At 45.4% G+C, this 21,958-nt stretch overlaps 1 protein-coding gene across 4 annotated transcripts in view; it reads left to right on the forward strand.

Annotated features, from left to right (window-relative positions):
* The window catches only part of NKAIN4 (sodium/potassium transporting ATPase interacting 4), a 49,345-nt gene extending 27,387 nt beyond the window's left edge, over positions 1-21,958 (forward strand). The window contains exons 4-8 of one of the 4 annotated variants that reach the window (XR_013939967.1): positions 5,402-5,599; positions 12,333-12,393; positions 15,589-15,673; positions 20,091-20,187; positions 20,639-21,958. Coding sequence is in view for 3 of the 4 variants with exons in the window: in XM_080557861.1 (XP_080413987.1) it covers positions 5,402-5,599; positions 12,333-12,393; positions 15,589-15,673; positions 20,639-20,648 (354 nt within the window). In the remaining variant the exon portion in view is untranslated. Of the gene's footprint in view, positions 1-3,174; positions 5,374-5,401; positions 5,600-12,332; positions 12,394-15,588; positions 15,674-20,090; positions 20,188-20,638 lie in introns of those variants that run through there. The other 3 variants (XM_080557861.1, XM_080557862.1, XM_080557863.1) reach the window with 3 other exon arrangements.

The following is a 21,958-nucleotide window of genomic DNA, read 5'->3' on the forward strand; positions in this document are numbered from 1 at the left end:
ACCGCCCCTTTCCTTCTTTGGGTCATCTGTCTGTCTTTTCCCACCCTCTACTTTCTCCTGTCTTTTACAATTCCTGAAGTGCTCCTTTGTCCTCCAGGTTCCTCCTGCAGCGCTCACTCTTTCCTGGCCAAGGAAACCCTGAGGAAGGCTGTCCTGGCCAGCTGTGCTCAGGGTGGTTATAACTACTCTGAATTTTTGTAATCCAAAGGGAAAATGTTCTTTCCTGCTCTGTGAATCTATTCTCTACTTCTTGAAGAGCTAAACTGTCCTGATTTCTATTTTTCTACCCTGTCATTTTTTATTCTGCCATCTCTTCTTAGCAGGAATAAAGGAGTGTGAAAGATGGCACAGCAGAATTTCATTAGGTGGACAGGCACAAATAGATCTGCACAAGTGGCTAAGAAAGCACTTCCCTTGCTGCTGGAAAGGCCTCCCCGGGTGTTAGCATATGCTAGCTCGGCTTTAAGTGCTTTGCCAGCGAGCAGGCAAGAGATACAGCAATCTGGATTTGAAAGGCTGCATCTCAGCGCCGGCAGCGAGATGGGGATGTGCTAGGAGAGGCTTCTGGCAGCGCTGCCTTGCTGGCTGTCCCTGCTCGGTTCTGAGCACGCCAGCGCCTGGGAGAAATTCTGTCTGAGAGCTCCGTACTGCTCTGTATCGCTGTGCTTGGTGGGACGTGTGGCTAGCCCGCTCTCCAGACCGCTGGTCCTCCTTTTCTGGTTTGTTCCTCTTTTATCTCTCTTTTTTTTTTTTTTTGGTCCATCTGGCCATTTAGTAAGGTGAGCTGCTGGAAGCTACCTCCTGAACATCCAGGCTGTGCTTGAAGTCGTGTGTTAAGCTTCTCCCCTTCCCAGAGCAAAGCACACTCTCCTGCAGCACCACAGTATGAATTGTCACTCGGAGTTAATAATTAAAATCCTGCTGGTAAGACATATGAGCATCTGTCTGTCCAGCTGCCATGCTGATTGACTCTTCATCACGTACTTGAGAAGCGTTCGGAGACGTCTGAGGAATTGTTGTCTATTCATATTATTCCTTTGTCTCTTCCCCCTGGAATTATTCGTCTTGTAAGGGTGATTTTTCACCCCCCACTCCCTTTTTTTTCCCCACTCTCACCTCTACCCAGTGCTTTAATCTGAAGTCAGAGCCACGGTGGTCTAAATTTCCTCAAGAAACACGAGGAAAAAGAAAGTCCTTACCAGTCAGATGGGGTACGTGTGTCATTTGTATTCCAGAGACTCTGGGTGGCATCTTTGGGACAACTTTGTACCTGAACAAATAGTTAGGAGGCTGGTTAAATGCATGCCTAATCACAACTGTCCCTCAACTCCACCTGAATTTAGAAGCTGAAAGCCTGGGATTTGCCCTTTAAATGTGGTGGCATTGTCAACAAGTGTGCTGAGAAACGATGGAAGTGCTTCGCTGTGGTCTCAGGGTGATACAGCTATTCGGCACACATGACTGGGAGATAAACATTATATTTCCCATTTTGATAAGAAGTGTTTCCAACTTAGAAGATATAAAATTCTGCTGTCAAGCTCTGGGAGCTCTCATAGAGTTTTCAATTCGTTCCCCAAGCTGTTATAATGCTGCCTTGCTTGATAATTAAGGAAATAATGGGGGGGATAATTCAGAAGGATGTTCACAAGAAGAAATCAAGCCACCTCTGATTAGTCCCTTAAAAATAATGTCAGAAAAGCTTTCAGAAAAAAATCTCTTAGAAAAATGAGGCTTTCTAAGCACAGCTGCCTCCCTGGGGGTCAGAGCTAGGTGTGAGTTTCCCCATGGGAAACGGAGGGGCGAGGCTGGGAGCAGAAAATGGACCCTAAGCTGTAGGTGCGACGGTTTTAGTGCTGTCGTCTTCCTTCTCACGCTGCTGGCAAATAGATAGCAACAAGGTGCTACAGCGGTTCCGAGTGAAGTGTGATTTCTGGCTGGCCTTCAACATCCTCCTGAGGAGGAGCTCGTATCGCTCTTTGCTCGTATTTCTCCAGGGGCTGAAGGTTAAGGAGGAAACGATAGCCCTTCAGCTAGCAGCCTGTCAAGGAACAAGGGGGAGTGTAGTTACACAGCTCGCTCGCTCTTCCGACAGCAGGGCTTGCTCACTTCTGGGACTCATTAGTATCCTTCAACCTGCATACCACTTCTGAGGGTGTTTCGGTGTGCTTAGACTTCAAATGTTTTACAGAAAGGTCTTGGGAAACAGCTGTTTCCAAAATTTTCTCGTGGCTGATCCTTTTCTGGTAGTTTTAGAGCAGTGTTCCTATTTCACAGCTACATTTATCTCCAACCACCTCCTCGCAAATGATGCTGGCAAACCACAGGAGACATCCTGGGATTGTTTTTCTGATCTCCCAGCAAGCACCGAACAACTGGAGGTCAATTAGCTGATTTTCCTGGATGCTCTTTCGTTATGCCTCATCCACGCAGGTATCCTCGGAGGAGCCCAGCCAGGGAGACGAGCAGAGGGACGGCATCGCTTTGCATGTCAAGAGCCTTTCGTTTGTGCTGCCCTCGTGCCCCGCAGGGCTGCGGCCAGATGTGTGTTCAGAGAGGTGCCTCTGCACTGTGAACCCGAGGGCATCCGCGGCCCCGCTGTGCCGTCAGTATTCGTGCTCCATCTGCGGTGGCTGGCTCGTGTGCGCGAGTTGTGGGGGTACCTTCAGAATTCAAACGTGCTCCTTTTCTCCCCTCTGCTCCTAGCCGAGTATAACACTTCTGCGCAGAGCTGGAGCGTGACAACGGGCGAGCAGCAGTGAGTGCTGCTCAGGACCTACTGTCCTTCCACCTGCCCACCTCCAGCCCAGCACTCATTCTGCTTTTTCAGGCTTCATTCACAAACAAGTTCAGCTTCTGCAGTAAAGCTAAGTCAGCACCAATTCTGTAGGAATTGCAGCCTACTCCTTATTTTGCCAAATACACACAGATGCCTCTGGAAGGAGCAGAGAAGAGCACTGGAGGGGCTCTTTGCATCAGCGAGGCAGAAGGTTTGGGAAAGCACCATCTGTGAGCTGGGAAAGGGAAGCCCTGGGGACCGGGGTAAAGAGTAGATCCTGTGGTGCCCCGTGGAATGGCTTTGTTACTGTGCTAATTAGGGAAAGCCCCAGGCAAAGAAAAAGGAATTGAGGTGTGGTTTTTTTTTTTTGAAATGATTCTTTCCTTCCCTAACTCCAGTGGTCTGTGAGAAGAGCCCAGCAGCTTGGAGGGCCGGCTGGCTGCGGGGGGAAGAGCTTTTGCTGGGGAAAATCCATGTGTCAGAACATGCAGAGCGGGGAGAGAAAGAGCAAGCTTTGCAGAAAACATGCAATTTGGTTGATATATGGGATCTCTGTGGGCCACCGAAGAGCAATGCCCAGCAGAGGGAGCAAGCTAGAGACTCTTCTGGCAAAACTGCAAGAAGCTGCATGAGAAAACTCTGGCAATGTAGATGGCACAGCACTTTGCAGTGTGTTACCCTGGAGCTGCCAACCTAATTATTTCCCTTGGCCTTAAAAATGCAGACAGCTCCCTTTAAATTCCCAACTGTTAATAGTTTTCTCTATTGTCTTTCCTTTGCTATTTAGGCTGCTCTCGCGCTGGTGCCATCCTTCATCTCCGTGCCCTCCTCCATCTACTGTAAAACACATCCCATCTGTTGTAGCGATTATGTCGGGAACTTGGCAGCTGCCTCCTCACTTAATTGTCCACATTTCTTAACATGTGCTTCCTGCAGCATATTTTAATAACAGCTTTGCAAACTGTTTCTGAGTATCCGTGGTGCAGCGGAGGGTACCTACACGATGCGTGCGCTGGGGCGGCCGGTTTCTGTTCACGAGTTATCTGGCTGGCGTTCAGATTTTCTGCTCTTGTAACTCAAGTTTGCCCCTGGATACAAACGTGGGTGCACAGAAGTGTATCTGCAGGCTTACCTGGCTACGCTCCCTGTACTGCCAGCAGAGACAAGTCCTCTGTGCTGAGGGAAATGCAGAGCAGGAGCCTGGCGTAGCTGCTCTCACCCTGTGCTGCTCTCGTCCTGTTGTTCCCTCTGGACTGCGGGGACCTAAGGCAGAGGAGCTGCCACGTTTGGATTCCTGTGTTGGGAAGTGTGAATACCCCAAGCTCTGACTGCTGCTATTCTGGGAGCTGCTTCTTTCCTGCAGGCAGTCTGCATGACCCTGGCGTGACCAGTGCCAAGTAGCACATGGATAGGTGCTAAAAGCTTTAGAACCAGTTGGCTGGGTGTGTGCATCCAATATGTATTTCTACCCTGTAGAGACACATAGACGCTCTGCCTGATCCACTTTGTAATCTAACCTTCGAAATAAAACTTCCAGTCCCTTGCGGTTGATTCTGCATCAGAGTGACCCGCGAGGCCTGCTGGGGGCACCCGGCATTTAGCACTCCTCTGCGGAGTGATGTGGCTGATCCTCCCTGACCCACCCTGCCAGCTCTCAGTTTGTATTTTGCCATCTCCAGGAAGGGCTTTGCCGTGTCCCATAAACTCAAAATCCCAAATCACTCTGGACGCTCCAGCAGGTCCCATGCTTTTCTCAAGTGTGTGATTTTAAAATTAGATGCTGGTTGCACACAATTCCTGCACTACTTGTGTGATGTTTCACCGTGTAACCCCCACAATGGCATTATTTTTGAACTAGCAAAGCTAAGACCAAAACAAAAAAAAGCCTCTCTTGAGGTAGAATTCATAAGGAATTGCAGCAAAAGTTTATAAGAAGCTACAGCCATCCCTGAGGTCAGCTCAGCTGGGTAATTTGACCTGAGGCTGTCAGCACTAAGGTCAACATAAGAAGCAGAAACACCGTATGTCAGGAGTGGAAGGAAATGGGACAGTTAGAAACAGTAGGGGAACTCGTTGGGTGGGTTAAAAGCTAGGAACACAGGAAAATCTGCTGGGTTTTGTAATTCACTTTGGGGTTATGCAGTTCATCTCCTTCATTTCTCTGCGTTGCTCCCATGCCCATAGAACAAGATTCTGTGGCGGGGTGCTCTGTGCTCTCGTTTGCCTTTTTATTCTAGATTTGCAAGATTAATCTCCCCAACCTAAAGCTAGAGGGTGCTTTTGTGGGCACAGGAACCACTAGCAAAATGTTGATCTGCAGCCTAGAACCATCTTTCTGCTTAGAAGCTGCTCAAACCTGCTTCCAAAATGTGCTCTGCTGTGGTGGCATAGCTTTTTTGGGTGTTGTAGGACTGCCTCAGAAACGGTTCCCACCATGGGAGCCTCTATAAAATACTTTTTAATAAAAAAGGTAACATTGATGTATTTTGATCAGTGCTAGCGTTTCTTGAGGTTGGGGATCTCAGAAACTTTAGGTTTTCCATTGATTTTAATATGACCCCCATCTGGCAGCATGTCAGATGCTCTTAGAGTAAGCAGAGATCTCTTTGCGACTCTTCTCTTCAGGACAGCGAACTCTTGACATTTAACATCTCCCGGCACCAGTCGTGGTGGAGTGAAAATGGTCCCGGCTGCGTGAGGAAGGAGGCTTCAATGTCCGGCATCAAAGGACTGGATAGCCATTCGTACGTCTCGGTGATAGGCTGTGCCCTGGAGTACCGGTACATCGAGGTCATGCACAGCTCCTTCCAGATCCTGATCGCGGTGAGTACGCTGCTGAGCCCACGGGGCAGCGACTGCGGAGGAGATGCTCTTTGTCTTTTCCAGGCGCAGAGGCTGGCCTACACTTTCCACCCCAGTTTGTATCATCTGATTGCAAAGGCCTCCGAAAATGTTCTTGTTTGTTTGCTTGTTCACGGGTTCTTATGAATGATATTGCTAGAGAGAACTGGAAATGCATAGCAGCAGCCCAACACGTGAGGTAATGCATCACACAACCAGCCAGCAACAAATCATCCTGCACCCCTGCTGGGGTGAGGAAGTTCTTGTTTTGATAGGGACAGAGACGATTCTGAGGATTTTTTCTGTTCCATGGGACTTCGTGCTGGGTGGGGGAGCACGTATGTGCGCATTTGTTGTGAAGAAACAAAATGGAAAAAACCCGCACCTCCAGAAAATGAATTTTAAGAAAGAGAATTTTTAAGAATTTTAAGAATTTTAAGGAAGGAGAAAGCAGCAGGTTTTATTTCTGCTGACACCTAGGACGTGCACTAAATGGCTTTAAAAAGAAGGGTAACTTGCTTTGAATAAACGTTAAAGGGTTACAAATACAGAGAAATTCCAAGCTTCTGGAGTGCCAAGTACTTCCCTGCACATTTTTGGTACAACTTTCCACCGTCTTGATCCTGCGTTTCCTGTTAACGGAGATGATCCATGTCACAGAGCGCAGGGAGCAGCGAGACTCAGGCTCTGCTCTTGCCGTGTCACAAAGCCAGGCAGGCAGAGGGGCTCCTGCTTCCCGAGCTGGAAGGGCTCCGTGGCCTGTTAGTGTCTGAGTTTTCCTTCAGGGAAAAGGGTCTGAACTAAAGTGTCTGTGAGTTGCTTCAATGCACGTGTACGAGGAAGGAAGACCAACGTATCCAAAAGATCAGAGCCTGTTTTCTTTTGTAAAGAGCCGTTAGCTGGAGCGGGATTGACGCTGATCTGGTGCTGCTCCTGACTTTGGTGAGACAACTGACACACTCTGCAGTCAGAACAGGTGGACCTGAAGTGCAGAAGTGTGTCACTGTTAGCATCCTTCTACACGTCTGAGCTGCCACAAGCACCAGGTCCCAGGCTCGAGGTCCAGCCAACAACTAGTCCTGACTTGGAGTGGGACAGAGCTTTGTTTCAGGGTGTCTTACTGACCTAGGCAGCTGGTCCTGAGCTCAGTGCTCACGCTGCTTCTCGGCAGTCTGTGTCCAGGAGTGTTTTCTGCTTCCCCGGGGCACAGGACAGTGCTCCCTCTGCATCTGTAAAACACCACAAGGGGCCAGATGGGGAGGCGGGAGGGAACTATGCGATAAAATATGATTTAGGTAAATATTTTCTCTATCCTTTTCCCCGAGACTTAACTCACAGTGGGTTTTTGCATCCCAAACCCTGGAAACGAGGCTAAAATATTTGTATGCAAGGAAGCCATATGGGCTGAGCTGTGCAGAGCGGAGTAAATTTCTACTTGTCCTGTAATAAAAGTAGAATATTGAAGCCCCAGGCCTGTAGCTCCTGCCAGCTCTGAAATGCTGTTGTAATTTTGTCATGTAGTGGGAAAAATAGAGCTTTTCCTCTCTGCTTTGCTGAGGTAAGGCAGAAAGAAGCCTTTTCGTATTCGCACTCAGACCTCGCCTGAAACCAGTCAGCCAGTTCTCTCCCTTCTTAGTCTCTGAGGGTCAAACTCTTTGATCCCTGCCAGGATCTTTTTCCGTGCTCTTTATCTCATTTGAAGGCAGATTCTATTACGGGCTGCTGTCCTTCCCAGAGCGCCAGGCAGGTACCGAGCAGCAGACTGGCAGGGAGGCCAGATTGATTGTACAAAAACCACGAGGAGGAGCTGAGGGCTCGGGGGATGCAGCCAGGGACATGACCTAGTTCCCTCCCTGTCTCCCACGCATTCGAGACCTCAGTAGTCAGCACCGTTTTAAGGGGGAGGGACAAGCAAAATTGTCCCATTCTGCTGGTTTTGCTTTGTTCGATTGTTTTTAGAAGTTGTCAGGTAGATTTTTTTTTTCTTTTTTTAAAAAAAAATCCAGATAGAGTAGTGTGATATCCACGTTCTATATGCGGTACCCAGCTGAGGAGATTTGTTTTCTGGAGGTCCCAATTCCTCGAGACTCCTGAGGACCTGTAGTGCACCGTGCCTTGTGCTTGGGGAAGGCAGAGCTCACCTCACTGGATTTCGTCGTGCATGCCAAAGCAGAGGGAAAGCAAACCTTAGCCCATATGGCAACCGCAGCGCTGGCTGTCATCTTGACTCCTGCTGGCTATGTTATTCCACTCCTGGGCATACATTTGAGGAAGATGCATAAGGTCTCAGTCTGCTTTTGTTCAGAGCTTGTCTGTACCCCTTGAAGGCAAAAGCAGCTCCTTTAATCTGGAGCGGGATCAAACTTGGGTACATCAGTCACCACACAAGAGACGAGTAGCTGTAGGGCCCAGAATGAAAATCTTGCTCAATGCTTTAGCACCGAAGACAGCGGAGGAAAAGCTCCAATTAGAACAAAACCTCTTGAAGTCTGTACTGGTGTGGAAATGTAACTGTAAAACTAAACCTACCAACCTAATCAGGAAATGCAACAGCAGTCAGTGTCAAAAAATCTGCTTTGTTTTTATCTTACCAAGGATTCATCTTTCATCTCCCCAGCTTGCCAGCCAGCAGGGAGAGGAGTGATTTCTGGGTCTGAAATACCTGGCATAGCTCTGGGCCATCCATATGGTAGTTCTGGGAGTGGGGAGGTCTAGGCTTTTCCTGAGGCTCCGTTGAATGGGGTGGAAATTGGAAATATCTTCCCAACCGAGAGAGCTGCCTGTCTGCTGCTTTCGCTCAGACTGACAGGTTGGAAGGCTCCCAGGAAGGCGGCAGTGCAGGCTTTGACAGCAGATGTTATGTGAGAAGCAAGGCGCAAGAGATGCTTTGCTGTTGGCAGAAGCTAGATTTTCAGTGGTTGTAATTGCATCCGAAGAGTAAAGAAGGTCAGGGAATCAAAGGATTTTGCTCCATTTTGACTATCTGGTCACAATAGCTTTTTCACAGGCTGGCTTTTGCTTTCTTGTAGCTTGGGAATTGGTCAGAAGTCTTTTTATTCCCCCCCGTCTCTCAGTGAGAGCGCACATGCTTCATTAGCTCTGATTAGAAGTGAAACCTGGAGTACATCTGCCCTGGAGAAGGAGATTGTGCACATATTCTGTGTGGTGGAAAAAAAGCAATGGCAAGTTTCTCTTTTCCCTGGAGAGAAGAGCTGAAGAGCCCAGAATCTTCACCAGAACAGATGCAGATCAAAGCTAAGATTTTATACAAGCAGCAGTAACACCTTCTAAAATTTGCCTTCCCATCCTTCAAGTATTTTGTACACTTGCAGCCAGCTGGTCCCTTTCATTAGATCTTCCTGTAATTCGGTCTTTGTGCCTCCAGAGCTTTACCTCAGTGCTGCTCTCCCACATGAACACTCTTCAACTCGGTATTTAAAAGTTAACTCCAGGTGACCGAGGGACTGGTTTGTTTCCTTGTTCTTTAGGAACACATACTGCCTTTCCTGCTCTGCTGCTCGGCCGGCACAATGCTTGGGACACCCCAGCTCCATCCTCTCGCTCCATCCTCTCCCTTGTTCGGCAGCGTGTGCGTTCCCAGGCTGTCTGACAGGCTGACTGAACACACCTGCCTGCAACATGTGTTCCTAATAAAAAGCTTAATCGGATACTTGTGCAGCCTGGAGGAAGCTGGTACTGAACATGCAGAACAAGTGGAGAAACAGCAGCAGAGGCTAAAGCCCGAGAACATTCTTTGGGGAATTAGAGCAATAGCTTAGTGTCATTTTACATCACTGACTTCTCCCCTCCTCTTCCACCTTTCCTATGTGGTTCACAAAGATCCAAGAATTACTCCTGTTTCCCTCGGATAGAAGAGCTTAAAGCCCTCTTACTGAAATCAGCAATAAAGACCATGTTTTGAGCAAGAGTGAAATTACTTCTGAATTCTTGGTCTTTGAAGCTTTCTGTTCTGTGTTAATTACCGCTAACCATGGTGGTGTCTGGGGGCTTGACGCATCTTCATCAAGAATGCAGTCAGAAGGGAACCACTGGTGTCTCTTGGAGCCTACTCACCGCGTGCTCCAGCAGCCTCTTCCACTGAGAACGACTGGCCGATAGGAACGGCATTTCTCTGTAACTGCTTCATTCACAATTCATGCAGGAAGCAAGACGCAGGGAGTCCCAGGAGAGTTCACACCATCCCTGAGGTGATATGGTTAATTACAGTCTAGGTCAGCCAGCATAAAAATGTGCTCACATTTATCTTGTAGGTCTCTTCCCTCCTTTGCCACAGAAAATCTCCTGTTCTGGGCAGGCTGCAAGACTTGCAGAACTTATTTGAATAAAAAAAATGTTCAATTGAATAAGCAATTTATTATTGATGAAACTCTTGTCAAGAAGGAATGGGTTGTAAGGTAAATGCAAAGAAAATTTTAAACATCAGTCAGGTCACTTTGAAAGCTTTATCAGGAGATTAAAAACAAAACTCTCTGCTCCAATGGAGCTGGAATTAGGAGTTCCCTGACCCAGATATCAGGAATGGAAAACTCAGATAAGGTTTGTGTGCATATGTTATAGCATATAATAACAGTGGATGATTCATGCCATTTTGCATGGCTGTTAACCCAAAGTTCCTACTCTGGGGCATGACAGAAAATCTGGGGAAGGAGGAAGCCTTCCTCGAGCTCCTGTGGAATCAGAGCATGCATTCAAGATGCATCTTCCCTGCTTGGGTATTTGTGTGTCAGCCCTGCGATTTGGCCTTATCTCTTGTGAAATACAAATGGCTGGACCTTCAAACTCAAAAAAATGCCAGAGCATTTCCACGCAGCGAAGGACGTGTGTAAGCACACTCCTACTGCGATCCTACAGTGAGGAAGCGGGTCTGCCCGTGGGCAAGTCCCAAAGCGGGCAGGTAAAACTAATCGGCTGCTGCACGTGGCCTCGCAGCTTCCATCATGCTCGGAAGGGTTTTCTTCTGAGCCAAGTGCTTGTAGAAACTTTGCGTGAATACTGCTGGTTTTGGGAATGCCCAGTGGGGGAAAGAGTGAGCCACGGAACTACCTCTCCTGAGGTGCGGGGACATGTTTCCATAGGGCCCACCCAGAGCAAAGGAGGGAGCTGGCTCGTCTCTAGGATGATTACAGGAGATGTAAAGGAAACACAGGGTTTGATGATGCTACAAAAATATTCCATTGCCTTCCAACAAGGGCTCTTTTGTCTGGGAGAGCTGGAGAAATCAAGAATGCCTTATAACTCCCCAGTAGAAATCTCATTATCTTGCCTTTTGTTTTCTGGTGTGATGTATTTTTCTGTCATATTAAAAATGAATGGACTCTACTTTTCGAGCTTCACCATGCATCATTCTGTCTTCCCTTGGAGTGAGTCACTGTATGTTACATTCTAACTCTTGTTCGGGAAAATTGAGTTCACAGTGGAAAACAATTATGTCTCACAATAACTTTACTAATACGGTTACTGTCAACCAAGATCTCGCTAAGTGGGGTGCTATGTGAAGATGTAAAATGAAGGATGGAGAGGATATTTGATTACCAGGAAGAAGGCAGAGCAAAATAAAACCTTGCTGAATCTAGAATGCTTAATTCCCATAGTACCAAAAGCTTATTTCTCTTTTTAGGCTGGGTAACAACTTGCTACTGAAATTGAACACGGCAGTTCTGATACTTCAGAGCTCCTACAAAGCTCTATCAACTAAGCACAGACCCACTGGGCTACCATAAATTGCTTTTTTAACGTTCACTCTAGTTTTCTGCTCCAAACACTGCTCCGAGCAATGGGTTGACATGAGGGCTGTGCCACGCCAGGACGGCTGCTATTTGAGAGGCACCCCGTTGTGTTACTGCTCCTTCCTTGCATCCATCCACCTCCCGGGAGGTGCCAGTTTCCTGCTAGCCTCTGCAGTTTGTGAAGTGAGGCTATCGCTACCGTCTTGCTTGTTTTTCACCATGCCCCAGCCCATTTACTTCGCAGGCCCGATGCTTGATTACTCCATGCAGCAGTGTTTATTCTCCACAGAAAGACCTTTAGAAAATGAGGACCTAGAGTAAGACTGGGATTTCCTTCCAATGAACTTCAGATCTCCAAGCCTACGTTACAAAATATCTCCATGGCACTGAACATTGCTGCAGTACAGCGCTGTTTTTATGGTTAGCTAAGTTTCTATCTCATCTGCATAAAATCTGCTCACATCTTTTTGATTGCTCCTACACCAGTGTAATTTCTCTTCCCTTGCATTCCCCTTATCACAGGAATACAGAGCTGATGAGCTCTTATCGCTGAACCTCTGTTAATAAAACCTATCCCTGCACGTCCTGTATGTAAAGGTCTGTCTAAAATGTTCCATCGGGCACTGTCCTGCATCCCCATCACTTCTTACAGAGCGTAAGCTTAGCACAGTAGTTTCAATATCAACAAAGCCAGCCCATGTTCTTGCCAACCATCCTAGTGACAGCAGGTTGCAATCTGAAGGTGAGGATGGGTCTTTCAAGTTTTGAGCTTTGAGTCTGCTCCCAGCAGTGCCTTCCTCTAAGCCTACACCTGTACTCCCCACCTCACAGCAAATATGACTTGGCTCCACCGTTACGGTAGTGCTGCCAAGTGGAGAATAAATATTGGCTGCTAACGTCATGCCAAGTGAGTTTTGACCAGCCGTGTAAGATTGATGCTGAAATGATTTATTCTCTCTGTTTTCCAGCTGGTGGGCTTTGTCTACGCCTGTTATGTTGTTAGTGTTTTTACAGAAGAAGAAGACAGCTGTAAGTATTTATCAACAGATCCCCTGGAAAGGGTTTATTAAATTTGCTTTCCATCTCAGATGTTCATCTATCAAGAACGAGTTGTCATCAGACTACTTTCCATCTCTCCATCTATGTGATGTGGTACAGCCTACCTTGCAAGGATCGGCTGTTTTTACTGTGTGATATTTCCCCTCAAGTCACTAAGTGTTACGTGCTGTAATCTGGCTACTCTTCCAACACAAAAAAGCTTGGTGTTAGCTACTCACTCAGGCTAGGCTTTAGAGAAACTGGGCAGCTTCTTCTGTTCTCAGGCTTCTATAGCTGAAGAGTAATGCCACTGAAATGTAAGCAGGAGAACTTACGGCAAATACAGCCCGGTACTCAACTGGCCTACCTGCTGAGTATCACGTGCCACAAGCTGAGGATAAAGCAGAGCATGAGGTTTCTTGCCAGGAACCATCCTGACCGCTTAATTTAAAAGCAGAGGAAGCACTACGTCTGAGTTACGGGAAGGGTGATGGAGCTGACTCTCATGTTTGGTGGACAACTCCCTCAAGTGTCATACATTCACTGTTATGTGTCAGAAAAAAAAGGAAAAATTCAGAGAAGTCACAAGGATGGTTGGGTCTGTGGGATCTATCCAGACACCTGTAGCCTGCTCCTGAATTACTGCCCCTCTAAAACTCCCCTTGAGACCAATACTTTTGCAAACAGAAGAATGGGTGCATAGGTTCAAATAAATGTGAATTCTGCTTTCCTTGGCAATGAGTTCAGAATGTTTAAATTGGAATATTCTTACTGAAATCTGTGGGTCTAGGCCAGTTTTCTCCAGGTAAGGATCTGATTCAAAGGCTTTATACCCAAATATCAATTCCTTAAGATTTTTGTCAGGTTTGTGCAAGTAGCTCTGTTGTTTTAAAGAGCAGCTGGCATGGATGTTAGCTGAAAAATAACAGCTTTGAGCTGACTATTTGGAAGTATGCGAAGAATGTTGATTTCATATGGGTGAGATGAGATGCATTGCTTATCTGACTTGTCCTCGCGTTTTACTGTTGTTTCCTGTGCGGCTGAACTCATTCTGCTGGCTTTATTGATTATTTGCTCAGAGCTTGGAATTGCACTTAGTGAAGGTGCTGTATTATAAGTAATATTTTTAAATTACCCTATAGCTCTTCTGTTAGCTACATAGCTTGAATTCTGAGCCTCTTTTGAATATTGCAAAGTAGTAACTTGACAGAGCTCATTTTTATGGGAGGGATCTGGTAGGAGAGGCAATCACATGGAAGGAAGCACTGTCAAGAATCACAGAGCTGTTAATTCCAGGATACTTTTTCTTTTTTTCCTTCCACTGATAAATTCCTTTTTCCTCCCAGTTTCCCATCTTGGAGTTAAAATGCCAGCTTGAATAATTAACAATGACAAACCATCAATATTTCACACTCACAGTGGTAGATCCTTCTAGTGACCCAAACAAATTTGAGCTGCGTTTTAATTTTCTCTTCCATTTGTGGTTTCTTTTAAAGGTTCCTTTGATATGCAGCATGAAGTAATTATAAGTGCTGAGGCACATTAATCAGGAAGCTCATGCTAACGTGATTTTCATGAGAAAACACAGCAGTAGGGATCTACTAACACTGAACTGTGGGCAAGAATATTTTAGATGTCCCGATGCGCTGAGGTGTCTTGGTGGTAGCAACAATGAACAACCACAGTTCAGATTTTCTCTTTAAGAGACTTGGCTTTTGGGTGCTTCCACAGTTGGGTGCTGAGATGACATGACTCGTTTGTTAAAGGTAATAGACAGTTACTGTAAATTGCATGTCGTTAAGAAGGTTTCCTTCTTAACGCTGCACAATTGAGGTAATATAGTTAGCATCTGTTTTTTTAAAACTGCCAACTGTTTCAATTTTAAAATACTCAGTTTTTTTTTTTAAGTGGCTAAGTAAAGTTCAGTCTCACTGGAAGTGCTGGGAAGTATCCCCCCAATTTGCTTAGAATCTCTACAGATTTCACCCGTTAACTCACAGTTGTTCCGGAACCACAGTGTCAGCATGAGGCTATCCATCAAGATGGAATTTGTGAGGATATGTTGTCCTTGGGTTTCTAAATATATTTTTAGAGTTTTTTTTTTTTTCCCCACTTCCTATATGTTTAGGAAACATTTTTTCTATTGTTTGTTCATAAAAAAAATATTTAGCTAAAATCTAAAATTATAGTGCCACCTTCAGGAAAGGAAAACGAACAGGCATTTATATAGTTAATAACATTCCAGTTATATTTCAATGGCATTTGGATGGGATAGCTTTCGTACTTCCAAACAAGATGCTCTAACTTGGCACCAAGAGGAGGTCTAAGATGGATATGTTTTAAAGGTTTTTGCGGGGCCTTCTAGGTTGATCACAAACCGCACCACATCATCCCCCCACTGACCCCGCTATGTTGGCCAAGCTCAGTAAAGCAGGCTTGGCCTAATATCAGGGGAACTAAGAGAGACTTGGAAGACTGTTCCGTGGTTACTAAGGGGAATTGTCACTTAAAACATTCCTGGTTTAGTTACATTGCCCCTCTGTGAGTACTGGAGAAGGGAAGCATTGTTCCTACTTGTATACAATTGAAAGAAATGGAGTTGGCAGAGGGGACCTGAAAAATAGCAGAGCTGAAGACAATGGGGTATTTGCAGTTCTCCAAAGCTGCTGTTGTCTGTCTTGCAGGAAAGACAAGTGGGGCAAGAAAATTCCCACTTCAGTATATAACCTTCACGGGGACCGCTGCGCTGCCAAGTTCTCTGCTGGCATTTACTCACGAGCCAGCCCCCGGCTTCCTTCTCTCAGCACATCGCTGAACGGCCGAGGCTTTGTCAGCCCCCTTCTCGTGTGAAGTCACGGCGTGGCAGCAATACCCGAGAAGGCTGAGGGAGGTCCTCTCGTTTTTCTGGAGCCTTGTTTGGTTCGGGTCTTTTGTTAGCTCTGTGCTTCGAGTTTCGCGTTAGCTGAATCTCCTCCTTGGCAGGCTTGCCCAGCCTCGGGGATCCATCCAGGAAAAGAGGTCTGCACAGGGAGAACTTCCCACCTGGCAATTCACACCTGAAGAATCATTTTTCTGTTCTCACTGATTTTTGTGTTATGCCATGACATGAACCGACTTTTCCTTTCATTTCCTTCCAACTTTCTGGCCATGTTTGTTTGTTTATTTGAGTTCTGATTTTTTTTTCAGTTGATTTCATTGGTGGATTTGATCCATTTCCTCTCTACCATGTCAATGAAAAACCCACCAACCTTTTGTTCAAGCAGACATACCTGTAAGTATCGTCTCCTATGCTAAGAGGCTGGGCATGCCTCTGAGTTTGACGGCTCAGGGTTGCCATTGGTTTGGGGTTTTTCCTCCTCGCAGGTTGATTTCTCCAGCAGGTTTTTCAGGCACGGAAGGAACAAACAAGTTGCAGAACACCAGAAAGGGTGAAACTGCCTTTGCTCAGCCCCTGGTTGCCAGGGCAAAGCTTGGCTGATGGCAGTGAGGGTTGATAGGAAGCACTTGGGCCAGCTGTAGGATGCTGTTGTAAACAAGCCACTGGATGCCTTTTCCTTGAAGAAAGCAAAGAGAGGCTTTTCAGCAGTGAATGCTGTCTGAGCAGGTACAGGTAGGAGCTGTGAGGAAGCTGAGAATAAGTGAATGTTGAGAATAAGCCATAGGGACAGCAGAATATGATTCTCGATCCTAAAGTTAAATTATGGCATGTCAGGCTCAATGACAGATCTCCACTGGGGTAAAATATATGCAGCTTCTAGTTATTTCAACCATATCTCAGCTTTGTGGGCAGTCATGACTGAATTTACACCTACCCATCCATGCAGTTTTGATCACTGGCCACGTCTTTGTCATCCTCCTGTAATGGCACCGTGACCTTTGACTCTCTTGTAACAGTCTCCCTCTGTATCTGCCTGTGCTTCTGGAGAGCCTCTAAGGGGCAAAGCTAACACACCAACAAATTAAAACGAGTGTTAATTTGTATGCAGGACAGGGCAAGTTTGCTCTTAAGGTTTCATTTGTGTTGGAATTCTGTTGCCTGCAAGAACAGCAGCTTTGTGTGGCATCCCAAGAGCTCAGCTGAGAGGGGGGAGCAGGAAAGGGAGTCATCCTCAGCAGCTCCTCTCATGCCAGTGTAAGAGAGACATTGTTGAATTCCAGCTTCTGCCCTCAGCTCCTCTCCTTCCACTGCTGACGGCACAAGAGTGCACTTCTACACAGTCCAGTCTAAAGCTGGTACTTATTGAGAATCTCAAACAAAGGCCAGCATTATCTGTTTAAAGCAGCAATAGGAGTGAATTTTTGGTGCTTCTTGCATCGAGCTGCAAGAAGGCAGTTCAATCTGCAGAAATTTGTAGAAGCAGCCACCCAGGAAGGTTGTTTTGGGGAATAATATTAGTAGAGAGCTCCACCAAAAAGAAAGATGTGAAAACGGAGGAGAAAAGTGGGGTTGAGAGAAGAAAAACTACTCCCAGATAAATCTGTAGATGTCGCCCTGTAACGTGGCGTGGACTTACTGTGCGCTGTCACTGCAGACCACAGCACAAGACCAGAAGAATAAGTCATTGCTGCAAAGCAGTTAAATTCCCTGTAACTTTGGGGGTGCAATAGCATTATTAGAAAGGATGCTACAGGAGATTAAATATTGATTTCCCTCTCATTTTGTCACAGTGGGATGGAATTTCCTACAGTCTGCAGAAGCCATGGAACTTCTGTAGGCAGCTCCCTGATTTATTAGCTTGACACAGCGGTGTGCTTTTACAGTACAGGACTTGGGCTGCCTTTTTTTTTTTCTTAAAAAGACAATTCTGTTTGTGAAAAAAAGCTAGTAATTATGAAGTTTTCTGTGTGGGGAGATTGTAATCCCCACTGAGAAGCTAGCAATATAAAACTTCCTTACAAGGGTCTTAATAAGATGGTAAGCTACTAAAGTGCACAGCTAATTCCGTTCATTTCCATTGTTCAGCCCATCACTCACACACTGATAGCTTCTGCCAGCACAATATAATATTTCTTTCCTGACTAACTAGAGGTGAAAACAGCTGCTAAGTAGATAAGGTGACCCTCTATAAATTTCACGGCAGCCAAACACTAATTTTTGTTTATTCCAGACTAGCACTTGCCTCTCTTCCACACGCAGGAGTGGGAGTAGGAGTGGATATTTGGTTCTCAGCTAACGATGTTGTGGAGTTTTACAGTATGGGGCACTGAGGGCCAGATGCCCTTGTCCTGCTATGAAAGTCATTTAACGGTGGCTGAAAACATTTTATATCCTTCCAAGAAGATGCAAAACAACAAATACATCCAACTTGTTTCAAGTTAAATTTTTAGAGCAGCTGGGGGCCAGGAACACGTGCTTTGTTTTTCCTCCTTTTTGTTGATGAAAGCCCTGAATGAAACCAAATACGTTTTACAACTGACTCAGAGCTAACTGCAGCTATGAACTTCCATTTTTAATTTTAGGATGGCATCACCCCATTTGTCAGTAGTCAGTTTGTCCTGATGATGGTCTTGTCCTGTTGCCACAACTGTCTAACAGGATCGCTTTCATTCATTTACTTTCTAACAGAATTATCCTCTACACCCCAGTTTTACCTGTCCTTTTCCAATGAAATCACACTCCTTCCTCTCTTCTTACTGTGTCCTCTCCCTTGTCTTGGCTTGCGTTTTTCCCTACTTTATCTCTACAAATTAGGGATTTCCATACTCTGAAGGCCACCCAGAACAGTGACATTGACCTAGACTGGTACACATTGCTTAAGTCTGGGACCAGACCTGCTCCTGTATTGACTACCCAGCCTCTGAGTTAAGTAACTTTTAAATACACTGTCAAAGTTCAAAGCAGAATATGTTCCTTGGTAATGTACTTCTGTGGTTATCAGCTGCTAAACGCAGCATTGAAAAGTGTGCAACTTACTTCTGGCCTTCAGCTTCTACCCCCTGCACTGAAAGATGCTCTCACACACCTTTCACATACCTTTACCTTGAATTAGGTTGAAAAAACGTCTCCCAACACTGTTACTGATAGCAGATACTTCCAGACTGTAATCCAGTTATCACCCAGCTTTATCTCAAGCTGATCTCCTTCACTTCAGTTGCGAGGAAGTTAACTGAATACCACACAAGTGATCAAAGCCAGGTGTTATTTTTCTTTGAAATAAACAGTTTTGTACTGTTGCTTACAACCACATGATTTTAAGTATTCTTTATCTTAATTAGCCCCTCCACCACTCACACAACACCACTGTTCTATTAATACAGTTATTTCAGGTTCCACAACTGTTTTTGTTGTGCATGCCATTGAATTTAGGGGTGTTTGAATGTGATAACTCCTATCTCAAGTCTCCTATTTTAAGTCACAGGCTTAAGAAAGCCGCCTGAAAGCTTTTGTGTAGTAGAATACTCTCACCAACACACTGCACTAATTAATAATAAAATATTAGACTACTTGATAGAAGTTAAATCTTTAATGTATGACTTTCTGGGTGAAAGTACTTAACCACAGGATAATAAACCAGTTATTTAAAGCCAAAGTAATTCCCAAGACCAAAAGAGAACATTCCCAATGAGATTTCAGGAAGGAAAGACCGAGCTCTCACCTTTCCTCGGCTAAAGATCAAATTCAGGCCCTGCCTGTTTCCACTACCACCTCCTCTTAGGCTTCATGGTAAAAGGCATCAGGGCTGCTTTTCTCGTCCATTTGCAGTAGCAGAGCTCCCATTTGAAGCAAGAGAGCTCTCACACTGTAACCGTGCAAGGGTTAACCACCAGCTTTGAAGTTTGACTAAAGCTGTTATCTCCAAGTACCCTGCAATGCCTGCCAAGACAGTAGGAGGTCCAGATCATCCGATAACTTGTCAGCACTTCCTGCCTGCTGCATCCATTCAGGCTTTTGACATCATTCTCTGAATGTGTTTCAGTACTGGGTGATCTCAGTTACAATACCGAATAGTCTCATAATATGATTCTGCACATAATTTATTGCAAAACCAAGAACTAGCCCCTACTTAAAATCTAGAGAGAGATAAGCAATTAATAGAGCTCCCTGCCATGCAACACCACACTTAACACGACCAGTAATGAATTGCACAGTTGTAAGGCTCCTGTCCACAACATGGGCACAACCTGGCACACTGAATACTCTATTAGAGCTCATAAGTCATCGATGTAACTTTAGTTATGGAGCCAGATTTCACTGACTTTGCTTCCCTTAGATCTACCACTGGAAAGGGCCAGAGGGTAACCAAGGGTGGGACTTTTATCAGATGGAGCCACCGGTATTGACAGGGTAGCAACAGGAGGCATGGGTTCATTGAGGGGTCCAAGGCTCCCAGTGGTAATTGCTTCCTTTAATATTCCCTCAGCAGCTCTTCTGCAGTGCAGCCTGTCTGCTAGCCCCAGGCACGAAGCAGCTGTGAGCATGCTGAATTAGAGGACTAGACCCCATACAACAGTCACCCACTTTAACTACATTGAAAGGGGGTTTTTCAGTAGATAAACTTGTACAAGTATGCAAATAGTATTCTTCAAAATCCAAACTGAAACACTGGGGGAGGGAGTGGGAAAAACTAGAACTACTTTAGGATTGATTTTTTTCCTCTAAACTTTTTTTTTCAAATGACCAAGATACCAAGCCCACTTTGAAAAAAAAGGCACTACACACATCAAAATCCTTCTGCTTTTCTTTCTAGGTAGACTTCCCCCCCTTCCCCCCAACAAAAAAAAATGCTGAATATCAACCTGAATTTGCAAACTGTTTTGATCAACCTGAAGCTGCATATTTAAGAGGTGATGTTCCAGCTGAAAGCCTTCACTCATCTTTAATGCTGGCTACAAAAGTAGATACGCTTATGCTGATGCTTCTGCACTGAAATTACAGTGAGATGCTTTAAGAAGCTACTTTATTCCAGAGATGGCCCTTAGCTTTTAAAATTCCTAACCAAGTTTTACGCAGCTCCAAAGGCTGAAGATCTATGGATCTAACACTCCAGCTCATATCTGTTCTTTCATCTAACTGCACTGTATTCAGGTCTGGTATTTACATAACATTCTTTCTAGACTTGAAGACTTAATTAACCCCATTACCTCTGATCTCAGTCCTATTCCTCATCTGTAACCCATCATATTTACAATCCCACAACAGGAAAAAACAAAGCCAATTTTGTCCTCGTCTTCACAGTTTAACTCAAGTTTAATACTTACTCCGTGTTGATGCCCTACCTCACTTTTTCCTCTACAGGCCTGCGTAAATAAAGAAGAGCCAGAGTATGGATAAATCTCGCACTCCAAAGGTGCTGCAGGAAACAATCCCCTGTGGCCTGGATCTACAGCAGAGGAAATACAGGATGGAGAACTCCATTCCATTTTTTGTTCCTTGTCTTCTTTTCATATGCAATGAATGTACACCGAAGGATGACCATGCAGTCTGTTCTTAACTCTACAAGTGCCCTGATGAACCATTCCTACCATAGCCTGGTGGTACTTGCCAACAGATGGCACCGGCCTGAAGACCTCAGGCAGAAGTTCAGTAGGAGCCTCTCTCAAGAGATACAGTAGAAGTTGGAGCTGCTTCCTTCTGCCACAGATCCATAGAGAAGGAAACACCATAACACCCTGGGACATCTCATGTTTTGTAGTTAGTTTCTTCCCTTCTCCTTTCCCTTGTTCTGGAAAGAGCCTAAATCCCGTAACACAACCTCAAGTCCTCCCTGCCTGTATAGAACTAGGTAAGGGCTATTTTTATTTGAGTTGTTTAGGCTCCTTGCACACCCTCCACTTTTTTTTTTTTAAGTTATAGATGAGAGCTCTTCCCCTTCTTCCCCTCACCCAGGACTCTTCCCCTTCTCTGCTCTTTATCAGTTATTCACTCCTTAGTAGTAAGAACTCGACCTGATTTCAGTGTTCTATGACTTAAATACTATAAATGCTAAACAGCTAAAAAACTAGTACAAGCACCAAATCTTTACTCAGCACAGAGCTTAGCCCCATTTCCACGTGCCAAGCCATTCTCAGAGCAGCTGTAGCTTACTCTGGGTTTGCCCACCCACATTAAATTAACACTGGTGTAACCGTATGCACAACTGATACCTGCTGCAGGACCCTGGAAAACCCCCTAATTCCTCCTGGATCACATTTTTGTTCCTTTGTTCACCACACAGCCACGCTTCGGGCACAGGCCCAACGGCTTCCTGCTGGAAGGCATTTCTGTGATAGGGTAATTTTGAGGGGAGGGAACAGGGACAAGGAAAGGGGCAATATAACTGTAATCAAGTTGCATTAATGAGTTGCAGCAATTAAAAAAATGTCGGTTTTGTTAACTAAATCTGCCAGCATGTTAAGCGTCAAGCAGAGAGAGTGCTTGTCCAGCCATTCATGGCATTCTTTGGCTGGTACATTCCACATGCTGTTGTAATTCTTTGTCTTGCCTAGCCTAAGGTTCCTTGGGATTTCTGAACAATGCTTCACAGAAGACTCAAGCCAGAAGCCACACTAGGGAAGGGAAGTGTGACGGGAGGATGAAAAGAAATAAAAACATTAAGTGCTAAAGTCAAAGACAAAA

This window comes from Anser brachyrhynchus, assembly GCF_964034855.1.
Source record: "Anser brachyrhynchus genome assembly, chromosome: 16".
NCBI classification, from domain to species: Eukaryota; Metazoa; Chordata; class Aves; order Anseriformes; family Anatidae; genus Anser; species Anser brachyrhynchus.